Below are 13,724 nucleotides of genomic sequence, written 5' to 3'. Positions count from 1 at the left end.
CATGCGCAGGCGAGGTCTGCAACTCGCTTATTCAGGAAGTTGTCCAGAGCTCCACTCACTGTACAAAATCAGCTGGGATGGGGCAGCCAGGCTTGGGCTCGAATAGCCCATCCTGAGGTAAATCGATATGCGGATGCATGATTTTTGTATGCGTGTACATATACAATACAGTACGTACAAAAGATCAGTACAACAATCATACCTTCGGTCAGTCCATCCCCAAATTGTCTCGAGTCACTATAGCTTTAAATGTTGCAATGAAGGCTTTCTGCTGATATCTAGTGGAGAACACACGAAAACACCCCGGGGTTCTTTTAAATCATTTGATTTTTATGACGCAAGAGGAAGAAGCTAAAAGAAGTGAGACACCAAACTGAGGAGACCAGAATACAGTGGGAAATGCCTAATGTGTTGACTTGTGAGTGAGGAACGAAGGTGAGAAGGAGCTGCATAGTGCAGTTGTAAAAAGTCTTAGACAAGGTACCCAATGCAGAGAGGAACTGTGGTACCACATGATGTGGAGAGTGGCAGAGGACTAGATTGTTTGGATGCATCAAATTTTAAAGATGATCAAACTTGTAGAAGGAGCTGCCAGACAAGTGAACTAGAAGAACTAAGCGATGTAGTGAGGTAAGACATGAGGGCAGTTGGTATTCGAGGAAAGCAAGTCTAGATTAGAATAAGATTTTTTGGGGGATGCACCAATGAGCAGGTTACTGCGATAGATCTTATTTGAAACGATCTAAATCCAAATGTAAAACCAGATTAAGTTCAAACATCAAAAGTAAAATCTGATTGTGTTTATTAAATAATATAACAAAATGTCAATGAAAACAGATGCACCGTCATTTCTCTTCCAAGTCTTGTCAACATTTGCTCTTCACCCTATGTCTTCAGGGAGCTAAATTTAAAAAAAGTTCAAACTAAATGCTGTCCTGACATGATGAATGAAATGAGTTTTTTTTCTACCCTTCATACAGAGAATATTAAGTGCAAAGGAGAGAAATATCCAAAGTAGTGTCGGAAGGGACACAATGGCTAGATGCCTCGGTACGCAAGACTCCAAAGCATTTCCATACAGTAAATACAAAATAACTGAAAGGTTGGCACACTGGTGGAGATGACTACTTTAGTGAACAGGGGTGCATGTTTGTACAGCATGTCTGAATGATTATGTACAAATACATATACAAAAAAAAAAAAAAAAAAGATGGATAGTGAATGGTGACTCTGGCTCCTCTGTCTAACGACAACAAAAAATCCTATCTGACATTAGTAATTTTACAGGCAGGGAAAAGGCCAGTCTCAGTGCAAATGCTCCAGCTTGCGAAGCCGTAGCGGGTTAGGAAGAGCTTGCTGAGAGGACGGCTCTTCCTCGGCGGTGCGGAACAGCACTCGTCCTCGGTGGTTGAAAAGGTAAAAAGACGGATGATTCCTCAGTGTGTCAAACGTTCTGTTGAGGGTGGAAATAATTTATTCACATTAAAACAGGGAATTCGCAATTACACTCCTAAGGATAGAACATTTGGAAGTGGAGGTAAAACTGCACCTCACTCAAAACTTTGGGGGTCACAACCAGCAACACCTAAGACTTCAACTCAGTGATCATGATAACATGACAAACTTTACAGGCATATTGGTTTTTTTTGTAGTCCAGAATTTATAGTTAGCAACCCCTGCAAAATTCTAGCTAAAATACATCTCGTTATGTAGTATTCAATGTTGGGTGACAAAAATTTGGGCACCATATTATTTTCGTCTGCTTCATACAAATTTGATGTAACTTTGTCTGCATGTCCTCAAATGCCTCCATATGATCCACTGTGGTCGATATAAATGTTTCAGGTAGCTTTCAGCACTTTTTGGGCGGTCAAAGGTGAGCTGTTTCCGTGATTTATAATTGATTTATTGTTCGTCATAATACAGTGCATTTCACGATATTCACACTACAACAATTAACAGTCAAATGTTAGTGACACAATGACTGTGGTTGGAACCTACTTGTTCTTGAGCTCCGAGGAGGCGTCCACGTCTTTAAACTCCCCAGCAATATGGACAATACCATAGCAGGTCATGACGAACGAGAGTAATGTCTGGAGCACAATCTGCGATATAAAAAAATAAAGCCGTCGTGTCAAAACATCTCCTTGTGAGCGACGCTAATCTTAAAGGTAGGAAAAATGCACAAGACTCACGTCGATTGGCAGGGTTTCGTTTTCTTTCTCTGTAAGTCGCATGTAAGATCGATCTGATGGAGGAAGATCAGTTGAAATCAAGTCAATTGAACATCTAAATGTATTTTGACATACAATGAACTGCACATCCAAGTGTCGTTTAAAAGATTGTGACGGTCAAGGCACATAAGATGAATTGCACCATTAAGTTAAGACGCCAAGGGTGTCATCCCTACGTGAGCTCATCTGAGCTGAGTTAGCATCATGCAAGCTAACCGTCGCAGCATAAGGCCTCGCCAGACTTTAAAATGCATCCCTGCCATCCGAGCCCCTCTCCACGGTGACAACTGGACCAACAACCATGCGCCCCCTCCACGCAAAGAAACTCACGTTGTGCCGCTGAGAAAGCTGCGTGTGCTAAGGAAAATAGTCCTATGCTGACGACACCTTTCCAAAACGAAGAAGCCATTTTCCACGGGACAACTCTGTGCAGTGCCGTAAAGTCAAACGGTGTCGCAAAAAAGTCCACAAAGGAAAATCATCGCGTCCCATGAAATATGAAAAGTTATGCACAGTTTGAACTTAAACACTGCGCTGGACAACAGTGAAATTAAGCTCAATCTCCACTCAGAAAAACAATGATGCGCTCAGAACAAAGGTGAACAATAAATTTTACCAACATAAATATTTAAAAGCCAGCTCTTAAAACTTAAAAGCAGATCTAATTATTAAAAACTGCTTTAAACTACTTAAAAAGTGATTCTATTACTGACCACTGTCGGGACAGTACGTGTACCACACTTAATATCTATATTTGATCTATAATTGAAATATTTTGTTGAAGGGCTTTTTAATATGAAATTATGTAAAGGTATTATGTATGATTATTATGTATACAATTATCTATCTAAAGTTGAGCAAAACAACGAAATCTCACGAATGTAATTGACTTTTGCGTGAGCATATTTTCCTGCTCTATATTCCAGGTCAGTAGACGGCGGTAATGCACCTACAAACTACCAAAATACTACCAACGAAGAAGAGAAATATCCGGCTACAGCCATCACCTTTTCCGGTGCTTGGGTCCACATTTAGCAAGCCAAGACGTTGTTTTGTGAAATATTAACTGAACGAACTTGTCATTTGTGGCTACATAAGAAAAGATCAACATGACAGAGGCCATTCAAAAGAAATTAAACACCGAGTTAGAAAAATATACTCAGATGCAAAAAGGTAAGCAGCGTTTTAGGCCGTTGTGACTTGCTAGCTTTCCAAATAAGGACATCTTCTTGAATTCTGTCCATTGTTGTTCACGATTAAAATGTCCTTACCCAACTGACTCACTACCGATTGTCTGTGCTTCTTAGATGTTAGCAAGAGCATGTCAGCCCGACAGAAGCTGGAAACGCAGCTAGCAGAGAACAATATCGTAAAAGAGGTAATGTTTGTCATATAGTCCACGTGGGTTATAAATGGGAATAATAACCTGGCAGATTGTTTTTCTTTTTCATAGGAGCTTGATATATTAGACAGTGCAAATACGGTGTACAAATTGATTGGCCCTGTTTTGGTAAAACAAGATTTGGACGAGGCCAAAGCAACTGTGACAAAAAGGCTGGAATACATCAATGGAGAAATGTAAGTTACTGTTTGTATAGCTGCTTCTATCCATCTATCCATTTTCTGTTTTCATAACTGTCACGGGTTAGCTGAGGCTACCCTTATTGATTTGTGGGTGGGAGGTGGGTACACCCTGGTCTGATCGCTAGGCAAGTGCAGGGCACATCAGATGAGCATGCAATCACATTCACACTTATGGACAATTTTGTGTATTCAGTTAACCGAGCATGTTTTTGTAATGTGGGACGAAGCCGTATTACACACCACACAAATACAGCAATGCAAGAGGAGATGTCCCCATCCTTATGCAGTTCAGTGCCTTGCTCAAAGGCACCTTGGCAGTAGGTTGAACGCAGATTAGCATCTCTCCGATAACGTTTTGGGGGAGGGGGTTCAAAGGGTGGGACTTTAGTCTCTGGCTTCCACCTATATATTCCAAAAACTCAACTCTTGTCACAACTTGGGGGAAATTCAGGAGCCATCCAGTTAGATACAGATAGACAATATAGCTTAATATTATTAGATAGATAGATAGATAGATAGATAGATAGATAGATAGATAGATAATGTATAAACAATAAACAGTGTCACGACCGTGATATTTTGTCCCAGTTCTTCTATCTTTAATGCTAGCTATGCTAATCGTAATAACCAGGAGGCTGCCTTTTCAGTGTAACTGTTTGATGTATGCCAGAAAAAACGATACACAGCTATGGAGCCTTCTCTGCGAGATTGTGGAAGAAGGTCTAACCCCCACCTCCAAGATCCCTACTCTTATGCTACTTTTGGTCGCCCTCCTACAAGGGGGTGACTCTGCCTAGTCTGTGTGATAATTTGTGACCTTGCAGTCTTAACTGAGATCAACTCATATGTGTGTGCAAAGAGTGTCATAGAGAAGGATCAAGGATAGCGGCATAGCTCAAGCTACTTAGCTAATCACATGTGCCAAAGAGGCCTGTTCTAACAAGGGTGTACCCCAGCTCCAACTCAGTCAGCCGGGATAGATTCCAGCTCTGAAGCACTGAACTAAATGAAGCTTAACTCGCTTCAACATACGTCACTGACACCAAGATTCCACCAGGTGGCATCAAAACAAAACTTATTGCTTTGTCCTGGCACATAAATAAATATTTGTCCAAAACACGTTTGTGAAATGTCAACTGCTCCACCACAAAAGTGAGCAAGGTCCTCCACTTGACAGGTCTTAGAAATGCTTTCAGTCTAACTGGAAATAGACTTGAGATGTTTATTTTTAATTTCTCCGTTTCTGTTACAGTCAGCGGTATGATACGCTCCTGAAAGACTTGGAGAAGAAGTCCGACCAGCACCGACAGCTTTTGTCCAGTTTACAACAAGAGTTTCAGAAAGCGCAAGGCCTCTCTGTTGGTAAAGTCTGACCAAGTGAAGAGATGCAAATCATCAGTATGCGTGCATGCCCTTCACATAGACACACTTGTAGCCCGACAGCTCAGAAGATGGGATCGAAATCCACCTGCATCTCTGTCATTCAAATGCAACTTTACCGTTGCAATGCTTCTGTTTGTAATTAATAATAAACTTTTTTTCATGAAACTGTTTCAACATCTTGTGTAAATGATGATGCTAAGCCACATTACCAATGCAGTGTTCAAAAATGAAAATGGTTTATTGACATGCAGGATGACTAGACAGTGTGCACTGTATAAAAGCCCTGGTATCACTGCCCTTAGAGGTGGATCATTTAGATGTGTAATTTAGCAGTAGAAAAAAATGCATCACGCATGTTCCCAAAAACATTTATGTAATTAATACAACCATTCGGAAATTGAAAGAAATCAAACAAAACTTTATTGGATCAAATAGAGGATAAGGAATCCCCAATTGTGTGTGAAAAAAATAATGTTGCATTTCTTTACTAACTGTTTGCAGTCTGACACATGGATTTACCCAGTGACAAACGGTATTCGTCATCAATCAGTTTGCTGTCAGCGGGTTTTGCAGACTCATTTTCTTGAACTGTATTTTCTTGGTAACGCAGTTTCCATTTTCAAGACCAGCTTGTGATTTTCCGTGTTGACACTTTGAAATCTTCCTCGGTCTACCTTTTCTGCCCTTTTCCACAATCTTCCCAGTCTGTTTGATATGGCCCAAATGTTAGACACTGCTGACTAGGAAGAGCCAACATCTTTTACAAAATTCTGTGACATTTCAACAGACATCTCTCAATTTTATTCAATTACTGGCAAGTTACCAGAGTATGTAATGCAGAAGTGTATTTTAACTGAAAATGACAGATGACCTAACCCATAATTTTGTTCCTCTACTTGCTCTCAGGGAGACTCTGGATTTTCTTTCCTGCTTTTCGTGTGTTTTGTAAGGAGATGAGTGGCACTTTGAATAGAAACGTTTTGTGGAGAATCCATAATATCCCCCCCCTTCCTTATCATATGAAGAAATAACGAAGAAACGTGGTCAGAGAATGTAATGTTTAATAGGCACATCTGCCGCAATAGTAGCACACGTAACGTGGTGGTATTCCAGTAAAACAAACGCAGTTTGGTCTTTACGGTGTGAAGTTGACACTCACTACTGGTGCGCACGAGCCTGCGAGGTCACTGGCGCGTGGGTGTGAGGGATCCCACGCTGCCATTTGACACAAACAGAATGTTACGAAGAGCGACCGCGAGTGTTCTCACCTACTTGCACGCATATGGCTGAAAGATATTTGATCAAATGTAATGCTGATATAATAATCATTAGCAATGTATTCAAACACAATACTTTGGTTAGTTTACGCACAGGTCAAGAAATAGTTCAACCCTAAGGGTGTGATGACGTTGTGGCCAAATTGCTGCGTCGCTTTTCCCAATAGCGGCCTTGTGGTGGCGCTAAAACACATTTGCACCGCTATCTCTTTCTCGTGGAAGTATCCTTCAATGCTCCTGTTCAACAGGTGCCTTCAAAATGAGCCAACTAATCCTGCTTTGCTGTTTTACACGCAGACAATAAATGATGTTTAATCTGCTTTTTGGGAGGCAGATGCTCCTCAATGAAAGGCTGATCTCATTCTTCCCATTGATGCTCCTTCCTGCGGGAGGTTTAATCTGGAATTGAAAGAAAATCCTGGCCATGCGATCAACCCAGCGGGACTAACACCTCCATTCAGAGAGGCAGGCTGCAAGGAAATTGTGCTTTTCAAGATAGTTCCCTGCTACATAAACACATCACGCGGTTTGGAGAGTTCCCATTACATAAATCCAAATATCATTGTAATTTAAATGTGTTTACTTTGCTTACTCGATTATCGTATCGCCTTGGTTTAGTAAATTACACAAATTAGTTTTTGTACTAGATTGACCATGCAGTGAATTGTAATTTATTAACAATATCATGTTCTCCCCACATTTTGTTTTCCAGCAGCTGCCCTCCATTCCCGTCGAATGCTCGAAGTCGTGCACACATTTCTGCAAGGTTGTTGGCACTCTTTTGTTTTCTGATGGCCAGTACTGAAGACCCATTAAGGTGCGCATTCAGATGCTGATTTCACCTAACTTTCATCTTTCTAACAGTCAGCCGCCCCATCCACTCTCAAGTCCTTAAAATCGATCGTCATTGAAAAGGTTTTAAACATTTGCCTTAAAAGTATAGTCCACTACAATAAGTATATACTATTTGGCTATCCGATGGATTTCCAAACAGTTCGAAATCATTGACTAAAGATGAAGAACAAAAAAAAAAAAAACAAGAATATTTTTAAATGATATATAAAATATACATGAAACGCAAATAATCAATACTATATTTTAAATAGATACAAGATGAAATTTCAAAGACTTTTTGATTAAAGCCACAGTTGTATCTCTTTAACACACTGACATCAGTACTGTATTGGGCAGCATATGCTACAAGCAAGGGTATTTGATAAAAAAACAAAATCAATTATTTAATGGTCCTTTTAGTTATTCAATAATTGCCCTTCTACCCTGGGACCCCAATGATTTGAGAAACAAGCCTTCTGATGACTGTAATGTTAAAAAAAAATGCTTTATTTTGTTGATGTTGACATTTTGAATTGATGAAGGAATTATGGTATGATAATGTGAAATGAACAGCATGTCGGTTTGTATTAAGTTGGAATCAATTATTTCACTTCATCTGATTTACAATACAAACATGTTTTCATTTCTCTTCGATGAAGACTTGACCATGTGGTGGCAAACACGTTTCAAACCAATTATCCAATTGTGTTGAAGCTTTTGTAGATTAGGTGCGGTCTGGATTGGTGCACATTGTGTGAATGGCCACTCTTGTGTCCTTCTACATGTGAAAACCAACCCAACCCTTCATTAGCATGTCAGTGGGGTGTCCAATGTGCATCAAGTATGTGTGAACTTCAATGTCCTTTCACAACCCTGGAAAAAATAGAGAAAAAAAGCAAAAATCCAAGACTTTTTGCATCTTGTTTTGAAAAAAGAAAACCCCTGAAAAAATAGGTTGGACAAAACTATCCGTGATTGTATATTTAGGCAGTCTACTGCAGGAGACATCAACGTGGCTGCAAAGAAGTCAGCTGCTCTGTATATTTGAAAATGTAAACACTTGCAGAGATCTATAGAAAAAAAAGTGTTGTCTTGATATACTATGTTGTATCTCTCCTACCTTGTAAAATAATTGTTGTAGGAAATCAATTAATATTAAAAAAAGTATAAATGGAGATCATCTGAGCAAAGGTGTTATTTCAGAAGTGTGTATGAAACTGGTAGCCCTTTTGTCAGTACGTAAGAGTGGTTCGCATTCTCAAAAATGTTGGTCTATTGGCATGCCACGGATGAAAAACAGAATCTCGCATACATGAGGGAATTCATGACTGGGGCCAGGGCCTCCACACAGGGTCTAGACTCTGGGCGCAGGTTGTGGGTGGGGGGAGCAACTTCCTGATGTCACAGAACTGATACTCAGTACCCTGGCTTGGATAAGGATGGGGGGTGGTGTCCTGGAGCTGGTGTTGGTGCTGGCTCAGATGCGCAGGATACACAGAGTGGACGTGTGGGGGTTGACTCACTGAAGCGGGCTCTCGAGACACTCGGTTGGACCCTGGTTCATCACTGGCTATGAAACGTCTGATCCTTAGGAGACACGACCTCATGCCCTCCTGGTAATCGTGTTGCTGCTGTGGGCCACTGGGTCGCTGCCCCTGGGACGACAAGCCGGGTGTAATTGCACGTTGAACCCTCTCTTCCTTTTCTGACTTCAAGAATTGCACCACGCTCTCCAGGATCTCAGCCTTCTCCACTTTGGGGTTTGTTAACTTCTAAAATGAAGAGGAAAAGGTCCAAAAGTCAACGTCAGAATCATCTGGAGTGCATGGGTACTTTTTATGCATCACCTAAAAGCTATTTTCACACATACATATATTTACAGGCCTAAGAGTCTGGCCGACTGATGACAAACGGTACACTGACGGAATAAGGGCTAGAAGAAGCGATTTACGTCAGTCCCTCAGAAACCCGAAAAGCAAAGTGGCAGAAGCAGGAGGAGGAGCAGTAATAGTATAATAATTTATTTTCATATATAAAATGGTCCAAATGTGCAGTTACCCGTGTAAACATTTTTTATGCACCTGTCTTAAAATAATGAAATGTAATTCATCTGCTTATTATTACAGCAGCGTACTGTACATCGATATCAAACTTAATGTATTTATTATTTGTTTTAAACAAATTTATGAACACTAAACAACTCGATTTTTATACAAGTATTTACGACATAGTTTAGTGGCGCATTAGGCTGTAGCGTGTACCTCATTGTGTGTGTTCTCCAGCATTAAAACTCTTAACGTCTCCAAACTGCGGTTGATGCGGTCCCGTCTGCGTTTCTCCATCACAGGTTTCGACACCTTTGAAAAAGATGAATATTGCTAGCATCACAAACACTTTTTGTTGTTTTTATCAGTTCCAAATCCGCAGCTTACCCTCCTCATCCTGTGCCTGTGAGGCAGTGGTGAAGTCAACGCTTTCATGCTGACCCACCCGAATGCGTGCAGATCAATCTACACAAATCCAAACAGAATGTGAATGTTTTGCACCTGGTTTGCAAATATATCGACGTCCCTGCCGCGCCCACAAGCACCCATGAAAAGAAGAGAGGCCAATTTCATTTACATGTAATCCGTTGACGCATGCGCCGCATGACATTTAATTCACATGTAAAATAACGTCTCCCACGGAAAAAAAAAATGTTTGGCTACGTTTACGCAGATGTTCAACTACACGCGAAAGATGAGGTATAGGCAATATATAAAATACGTAAATAATAATAATGGATGGATGGATGGATGGATGGATGGATGGATGGATGGATGGATGGATGGATGGATGGATGGATGGATGGATGGATGGATGGATGGATGGATGGATGGATGGATGGATTAAACGAATAAATATCTATGTGCTAATGTGGCATATGTGTACATCATCTATGGCAGCACTTTGAACGGGAAAAATATTTTTTTGTCAAAGTTTTTATAGAGGAAAAAAAATATAGCCAGCCCTGCCTCCATACACGCACGCACACGGACAGATTTACGGCGCAGACCAGATTGCTCGCTTCACACCCGAACGTCCATGCGTGTTGTTTGTTTAGGCTAAACTTTAGCCTCTAGGAGTAGAGTTGGTAAACAGTAGCACGAGCACACTTGTTCACCACAACACGTGTCGTGTGTTTGGATACCGGTATGTCGTATATTTATAACATGCATTTTATTACGATAACAACATACATGCATGGTTGCACTTTTGGCAGTCTGTGCACACTGCATTTGTTGCCGCCCTGATCCCCATAATAGGCTCAAGTGTGGCGATAACACTAGGATGATCGGATAATGGCTATCCCGCGGAGATTAAACACCCTTTAAGACTCGCTGATACTTCCGTTTCAAATCAAAGAGGGGCGATTAGTAGAGGCCCGTAGACCATGCTGGGAACCGTGGCAACCACCCAAATCTAATAGATAGATTGATTTTGGGTCTATCTAATAGATTGATTTTGGGTAGTTGGTAGATAGTATCTATCTATCTATCTATCTATCTATCTATCTATCTATCTATCTATCTATCTATCTATCTATCTATCTATCTATCTATCTATCTATCTATCTATCTATCTATCTATCTATCTATCTATCTATCTATCTATCTATCTATCTATCTATCTATCTATCTATCTATCTATCTATCTCACTGGTTAATCATTGGTTGATCTAATGTTTCAGACATTTCTTTGAGAAAAAAAAAACAAGATTCATCTAGGGAACAATAAAGTGTAATGGAAATTGATAGAAATAATTTTGACTTATGTATTCAACGTTTGCAACTATATGATGTGGGTTTGTGACATTTTAATGGAGACCCATTATAATACATTTTGATCATATTTTGATGAAGCAACTGATAATGTCGGAAACAGCAGACAATTGTACATAATCATCTGCATGGAAGCGAGAGAAATCACAAAGAAATGGCAAACTGCTTTTTTGACAATGATGTGGAGTTTTGATTATTAGTTTTAATAAATCCAATTATATTCTGAGAAATGTACCAAAGCAACTGGGATAAGATGTAATTCAATCTCATGTTATTGTTTTTTTAAAGGCACACATGAAATTCTCACGCATTCACCAGTTATTAAAACGTACAATGTGTAGAATGTAGTGCCATCTAGTGGTGAAATAACAACCTAAATTGGAATTGGGTGCATTTTGAAGCACGCGCACTATGGGGCCTCAGAAAGACCACACATCGCAAGAAGCTCTTCAGCAGAGTTGCAGGCAAACTGTAATCACAAAAGATGTTTACTATTTCGTCAAAGCATGAAGTAAGCGCATTGCATTTGTTGCACGCTTGCTGCGGATCCAGCAAATTTATAATTGGAGGATTGTTTTTATTTACATTCTACACAATTTCCCAACTTCAACCGAATCCGGTTTGTACAATTATATAAAGAAAATGTGCATTGATGTGATAGAACATATCTATATTTCGCATGTTATTGAAATTAACCGTGGTATTTTAAAATGATTGAGCATTGAAGTCAAAATTGTACACATCTTTTTAAAAAAAATATTTATAAAATGATGAGTAACTGATTAGCACATCCGCCTCACAGATGTGAGGTTGTGGGTTTGAATCCAGGCTAATCCAGGTTTACTGTTTTATTTCCATCCATCCATTCATCCATTTTCTATACCGCTTGTCCCCACGGGGACACGAGCGTGCTGGAGCCTGTCCCAGCAGTCAGGGGACACCCTGAACCGGTTGCCAGCCAATTGCAGGGCACACAGAGACAAATAACCATCCGCACTCACACTCAACACCTACAGGCAATTTGGAGTGCTCAATCGGCCTACCAAGCATGTTTTTGGGATGTGGGAGGAATCCGGAGTGCCCAAAGAAAACCCACGCGGGCACAGGGAGAACATGCAAACTCCACACAGGGAGGAATCGAACCCGCACCCTCCTAACTGTGAGGCCAACGTGCTAACCACTGTGCCACTAAGCCGCCCTACTGTTTAAATTAACCAATCATTTTTTTGTATATTCAAATGTTAATATTTATGTAAATAAAGACAAAGGGTATAGGAAAGGTCGAATCATTTATTTCACTAAAATATAATAATGAATGGATGAATTTAACAATTTCTAAATTAGATAAACAAAATACAACTACATATACCAATTTTAAAACATACTTTGTAACTACGCAGGTATTTTTGGAAGGGGGGGCTGAATTGATGCAACAAATACAACAGTACTTTTGACGATATAGATGTGATATAGGCCGGATTAAAGAATGGCGTCAATTGCACGTTGCCCACAGGCCATACCCCTGCTGAATGCTATTTAATTCTTAGGCACTGAACATTGGATGCAATCTGCATTTCCTTACCTTGCACATGTGACACATCAAACATCAAGACAATAAATATAATCTGTCTAATTTTAATATCATTTAATCAATTCTGTTCTGGGGAAGGCATTAAACTAAAATTAAGCAGTGCACCCTTTAGACTGCTCGGCTAAAAGTTGGACCAACCCAGGAAGTTGGCTCAATTTTTATCCAACTTTATTTTGCAAAAAAAAAAAAACCACACCCTAATTTGTTGTTCATTGTACGTGCGTGCGGGCGGGCGTGCGTGCCGTGAGTGTGGGAACGTGTAGTGAAGGCAACAAGTGGTCGGTCTGGCTTGTGAAGTGCAAAAGCGAGGTATGAAGTTGACCCCCGAGCAGCACACTTGACACTCGGGTGTAATCATCATCCTCACACTTCTTCATCAGCAGACAAACGTGTGTCCACCCGTCCTCCGTTCCCATGGAAACTAACTCTCTATAGGTAGCGATCACGTTCAACATAACGTTTGTGCGTGCACGTTTCTGCAAATACAGAGGCATGTAAACCATAAAATTGCATTTCGACCTGGGTAAATGCTAATTGATGTACGTACATATGTCGAAGCTCACAGCGCTCGTTTGGTCGTGTTCATCGCTTGATGCGAAGTCTCACACATCATAAAAAGCTGAGCAGTTTCTCACTTCATTTCTGTTCCCACGAGAAAGAAAGCCCTTTCCCAGCCTCGCACTTCTTTGAGGGCACGCGAAGATGAATACCAAGCATGACTTTAAAGTCTTAATGTATATTCAATACGAACGTGATAAATATTTCGTTTTGCATGTTTTTCCGATCGCAAAAAAATGCAGTGCAGCAATTCCTTTTCAAATAAATACAACTAAAAAGGCCTACATTTTCCTGACATTAAATTTTCACTTTTATAAATGCGTGAATTCCATTGTTAATATTATTGTATTATTATTCCATAGTTAGATTATTATAAGATATATAGCCCAATTAAGCTTTACTTGTGTGACATGATTTGGAGTTTCCCGTGTGTAGTTTTACT

At 40.1% G+C, this 13,724-nt stretch overlaps 3 protein-coding genes and 1 long non-coding RNA gene across 6 annotated transcripts; 2 read left to right on the top strand and 2 right to left on the bottom strand.

The window, feature by feature from the left end:
* Window positions 1-785: 785 nt before the first annotated feature.
* mmgt1 (membrane magnesium transporter 1) lies at window positions 786-2,721 on the bottom strand. The gene is made up of 4 exons (XM_088372094.1): window positions 2,565-2,721; window positions 2,196-2,248; window positions 2,002-2,105; window positions 786-1,453 (listed from the first exon to the last, which is right to left on the bottom strand). The coding sequence occupies exons 1-4, from the start codon at window positions 2,641-2,643 to the stop codon at window positions 1,306-1,308; spliced, it is 384 nt and encodes a 127-aa protein (XP_088228220.1). The 5' UTR covers window positions 2,644-2,721; the 3' UTR covers window positions 786-1,305.
* Window positions 2,722-3,187: 466 nt separating this feature from the next.
* Window positions 3,188-5,366, top strand: pfdn6 (prefoldin subunit 6). The gene is made up of 4 exons (XM_088372108.1): window positions 3,188-3,407; window positions 3,542-3,612; window positions 3,688-3,812; window positions 5,071-5,366. The coding sequence occupies exons 1-4, from the start codon at window positions 3,344-3,346 to the stop codon at window positions 5,189-5,191; spliced, it is 381 nt and encodes a 126-aa protein (XP_088228234.1). The 5' UTR covers window positions 3,188-3,343; the 3' UTR covers window positions 5,192-5,366.
* A 1,366-nt stretch (window positions 5,367-6,732) lies between these two features.
* Window positions 6,733-7,439, top strand: LOC148404192 (uncharacterized). 3 transcript variants are annotated; one of them, XR_015858531.1, is made up of 2 exons: window positions 6,733-6,943; window positions 7,194-7,439. It is a non-coding gene; the product is annotated as an uncharacterized LOC148404192 (long non-coding RNA). The 3 variants fall into 3 exon arrangements; XR_015858528.1 differs by having other exon boundaries at window positions 7,191-7,439; XR_015858533.1 differs by having other exon boundaries at window positions 6,733-7,004; window positions 7,191-7,439.
* Window positions 7,440-7,813: 374 nt separating this feature from the next.
* her5 (hairy-related 5) lies at window positions 7,814-9,997 on the bottom strand. Its single transcript, XM_088375487.1, has 3 exons — window positions 9,745-9,997; window positions 9,574-9,669; window positions 7,814-9,084 (listed from the first exon to the last, which is right to left on the bottom strand). Exons 1-3 carry the CDS (start codon window positions 9,790-9,792, stop codon window positions 8,635-8,637), a joined length of 594 nt encoding a protein of 197 aa, XP_088231613.1. The 5' UTR covers window positions 9,793-9,997; the 3' UTR covers window positions 7,814-8,634.
* Window positions 9,998-13,724: the final 3,727 nt, after the last annotated feature.

The sequence above is a fragment of the Syngnathus floridae genome, chromosome 1 (assembly GCF_059516105.1).
Source record: "Syngnathus floridae isolate MCC-2025c chromosome 1, RoL_Sflo_1.0, whole genome shotgun sequence".
Taxonomy (NCBI): domain Eukaryota; kingdom Metazoa; phylum Chordata; class Actinopteri; order Syngnathiformes; family Syngnathidae; genus Syngnathus; species Syngnathus floridae.
This window is presented reverse-complemented; position numbering and strand designations above follow the sequence as displayed.

Coding starts and splice junctions, on each gene's coding strand:
- mmgt1 (XM_088372094.1), bottom strand. CDS start 2,643: ATGGCTTCTTCGTTTTGGAAAGGTGTCGTCAGCATAGGACTATTTTCC. Junction 2,106..2,195: donor ACGAAACCCTGCCAATCGAC/GTGAGTCTTGTG, acceptor TTTATATCGCAG/ATTGTGCTCCAGACATTACT. Junction 1,454..2,001: donor TCCTCGGAGCTCAAGAACAA/GTAGGTTCCAAC, acceptor CACCCTCAACAG/AACGTTTGACACACTGAGGA.
- her5 (XM_088375487.1), bottom strand. CDS start 9,792: ATGAAAGCGTTGACTTCACCACTGCCTCACAGGCACAGGATGAGGAGG. Junction 9,670..9,744: donor ACAGGCACAGGATGAGGAGG/GTAAGCTGCGGA, acceptor TCTTTTTCAAAG/GTGTCGAAACCTGTGATGGA. Junction 9,085..9,573: donor TGGAGAACACACACAATGAG/GTACACGCTACA, acceptor TCTTCATTTTAG/AAGTTAACAAACCCCAAAGT.
- pfdn6 (XM_088372108.1), top strand. CDS start 3,344: ATGACAGAGGCCATTCAAAAGAAATTAAACACCGAGTTAGAAAAATAT. Junction 3,408..3,541: donor ATATACTCAGATGCAAAAAG/GTAAGCAGCGTT, acceptor TGTGCTTCTTAG/ATGTTAGCAAGAGCATGTCA. Junction 3,613..3,687: donor AGAACAATATCGTAAAAGAG/GTAATGTTTGTC, acceptor TCTTTTTCATAG/GAGCTTGATATATTAGACAG.